General features: G+C 45.3%; 1 protein-coding gene across 2 annotated transcripts in view; it reads left to right on the forward strand.

Annotated features, from left to right (window-relative positions):
- Positions 1 to 3,458, forward strand: part of LOC108282069 (zinc finger protein 442) — a 30,808-nt gene that overhangs the window by 16,759 nt on the left and 10,591 nt on the right. Inside the window, exon 1 of one of the 2 annotated variants that reach the window (XM_017497842.2) lies at positions 875 to 964. The exons of the other annotated variant lie outside the window; for it this stretch is intronic. Coding sequence (XP_017353331.1) covers positions 890 to 964 — 75 coding nt within the window. The 5' untranslated portion in view covers positions 875 to 889. Of the gene's footprint in view, positions 1 to 874; positions 965 to 3,458 lie in introns of those variants that run through there. 2 annotated transcript variants of the gene reach the window in all.

Consider the following 3,458-nt stretch of genomic DNA (forward strand, 5'->3'; position numbering starts at 1 on the left):
TTATTTTTTTAATAAAGATGAGGTTTCACCATGTTGGTCAGGCTGGTCTTGAACTCCGGACCTCAGGTGATCCGCCCGCCTTGGCCTCCAAAGTGCTTGGATTACAGGAATGAACCACTGCGCCTGGCCTTCTTCTTTTTTTGAGGCAGAGTTTCGCTCTTGTTGCCCAGGCTGAAGTGCAGTGGTGCAATCTCGGCTCACTGCATCCTCTGCCTCCTGGGTTCAAGCAATTTTCCTGCCTCAGCCTCCTGAGTAGCTGGGATGACAGGCGCCCTCCACCATGCCAGCTAATTTTTTGTATTTTTAGTAGAGACAGGGTTTCACTATGTTGGCCAGGTGTCAAACTCCTGACCTTAGGTTATCCACCTGTCTCAGCCTCCCAAAGTGCTGGGATTACCGGCGTGAGCCACCATGCCCGGCTTGGCTGCTTCTTAAAAGATTTGTGTTCCTGAACATTTCACATGTGAGGAAGCAGAGAATAACGTGACCCTCCACTGTAAAAAAAACTTTGTGTCTCTCCGTTTCTTTCCCCTGGGTACAGATACCTTCTCAACGTCTTTGGGTTGAGAGTCCCCTTTGGAAACTTTACAGGGTTATGTCCTCAGCCTACCCTCTGCCTTTTCCTGGTTCTGTTTCAGAACTGCCTGAGGTTGACCCAGGATACACACAACTGTCCTGTCTCTGGGAGGGTCTAGTGAACACCAGCCCCTGGGTCGTTTCTCCCAGTGAGCAGCCTGAGGTGTTGGGATAGGGCTTCACAGAGAACAGCTGGATGCCCTGGCTGGGATGGGACATCATTTCTATAAAAAGCTAACCCTTGGGACAATCACCTTTTCCTCCCCAACCCCAGTTTCCATTCCTAAGGGACACAGGCTGGTCAGCCAATTGAATGGTCGTATTTGGGGAAGAAGACAGAAATTTCTTCCTTCCTGACTCTCAGACTAGTGAAGAGAGAAAACAGTATCTAAGCACTGGAGAACCCACGAATTCCGGTTGTATAAGAACCTCCCATTCAGGTCATGCTGTGCAACAACCAGAAAAGCACACAGTGTAGTATCTCCTGGGGTGGTGGGGGGTGGTCCCTGAGCACTTTACTGAGTAGCATGGGGGTGACAAATGTCCTAGGAGATAGGACCACCTGACCTAACACCTGAGTTAGACTTGTGTTCCAGTCAGCACTGCCCATCCCTGAGGTTTTCACATTGAAAAGAGGTATTCCCTCATTTCAGCTTCAACATTTTATTAACAATAAGATGTATCCTATCATTAGAGATTGATAGAGAAAATAAAGTATTTCCACAGAGGCCAGAAACAGTTAAATTTCAGAAAACAGATCATGTATATAGTCATCTATTCCTTTTTTTTTTCTTTTTTTTTGAGACGGAGGCTCGTTCTGTCACCCAGGCTGGAGTGCAGTGGCACGATCTTGGCTCACTGCAGCCTCCACCTCCCAGGTTCAAACGACCCTCCCATCTCAGCCTCCCGAGTAGCTGGGATTACAGGCCTATACCACCATGCCTGGATAATTGTTTTGTATTTTTAGGAGAGATGGGGTTTCACCCTGTTGGCCAGGCTGGTCTCAAACTCCTGACCTCAAGTGATGTGCTGCCTCAGCCTCCATTTTTTGTAAAAAATAAAAACAAAAGACCCTTCATTTACTTTTTTCCCCCCAGAGCCTGTCTGGTAAGTTTCTCTGATTATTTCAAATGGAATTTCAGGGCCTAGCAGTGAAAGTATGACCAAGGAAAAATGTTTGGTCATACTTTCTTTATGGCTGCAGGAAAAGTGAACACATATTAACAGAAAATGTAGTTATTTGATTGAATTGTAAAGATTTACCAAAACTTTAGTTTCTTTCTTTTTAGGGTGGGGAATTTAGGACAGTGGATAACTGTTCTGTTCCTATAACGTATGCTTGACAGATTAATGCCAAATTCTGTGCTAATCCCTCCCCTTTCTTTGCTGTGTTCCTCTCTTTTTGGCTATTCTTAAGATATCCTTTATAACAAACTGATAACCTTAAGCAGAGGGTCTTGCTGAATTCTGTGGGTTGGCTTAGCACAGTATTGACCCTGAGGAGGGGGTCATTGATTTTATACACATTTGATTAAAAGATGGTCTCTGGGGCTTGCCCCTGGCATCTGCCTGGAGGCTGATGGGTTGTGATATCCAACCCTCAACTTGTGGGGTCTGTACTAATGTTGGGTGGACACCAGGTTTTGTTGGAGAATTTGTGTTCAGCAAATGCTATATGTTCTTTGTCAAAAGTTGTGTGAGGTGGCTGGGCGCGGTGGCTCATGCCTGTAATCCCAGCACTTTGGGAGGCCGAGGCGGGTGGATCACCAGAGCAGGAGTTTGAGACCCAGCCTGGCCAACATGGTAAAACCCCTTCTCTATAAAAAAGAAAAGAAAAGAAAAAAAAGTTGTGTGAGGTAACACTACAGGTTAGAAACATAACTGACATAGAGTTTGTATTTCGTTACTCATAGGTTCAGTGTGTATTCATCTAGAAGCATAGTTTTGCCTCTTTTCTGTTATCAGTTAGTTAATATTACCATTAATATGCCATCAATATTATGCTGAAAAGCCAATCCTGCTACTGGGTATCTATCCAAAGGAAAAGAAATCAGAACATCAAAAAGATACCTACACTCGTCTGCATATTGCAGCACTATTCACAATAGCAAAGGTATGGAATCAACCTAAGTGGAGGATTGAATAAATAAAATGTGGTATGTATGCTCAATGGGATACTATTCAGCCATAATAAAAGAATGAAATCATGTCCTTTGTGATAACATGGATGGAATGGGAGGCAATTATCTTAAGCAAAATGATTCAGACGCAGAAAGATAAATACCACATGTACTCATTTTAAAGTGTAAATAATGTGTACACATGGAAGCAGAGTGTGGAATGATGGTCACTGGAGACTCCAAGAGGGTGGAGGATGGTAGATGATGGGCGGTTGCTTCGTGGGTACATGTGCCTTGCTGCAGTGATGGATACATGTGCCTTGCTGCAGTGATGGGTACACGTGCCTTGCTGCAGTGATGGGTACATGTGCCTTGCTGCAGTGATGGATGCATTGAAGGCTCCGACTTCATTCACCACAATGCGCTATATCACTGCGGCAACATTACAGTCGTACCCTGTGAATATGTACAAACAACAACAACAAAATTTAAAAAGGAATGTATATTTCAGGGTTCTACTCCAGTCCTACTGAATTAGAAATTCTGGGGTGGGGTGGCGCACGATGGCTCATGCCTGTAATCCCAGCACTTTGGGAGGCCAAGGCAGGTGGATCATTAGGTCAAGAGATTGAGACCATCCTGACCAACATGGCGAAAACCCGTCTCTGCCGGGCGCGGTGGCTCAAGCCTGTAATCCCAGCACTTTGGGAGGCCGAGGCGGGTGGATCACGAGGTCAAGAGATCGAGACCATCCTGGTCAAC

The sequence above is a fragment of the Cebus imitator genome, unplaced genomic scaffold (genome assembly GCF_001604975.1).
Source record: "Cebus imitator isolate Cc_AM_T3 unplaced genomic scaffold, Cebus_imitator-1.0 Scaffold234, whole genome shotgun sequence".
Classification (NCBI taxonomy): Eukaryota; Metazoa; Chordata; class Mammalia; order Primates; family Cebidae; genus Cebus; species Cebus imitator.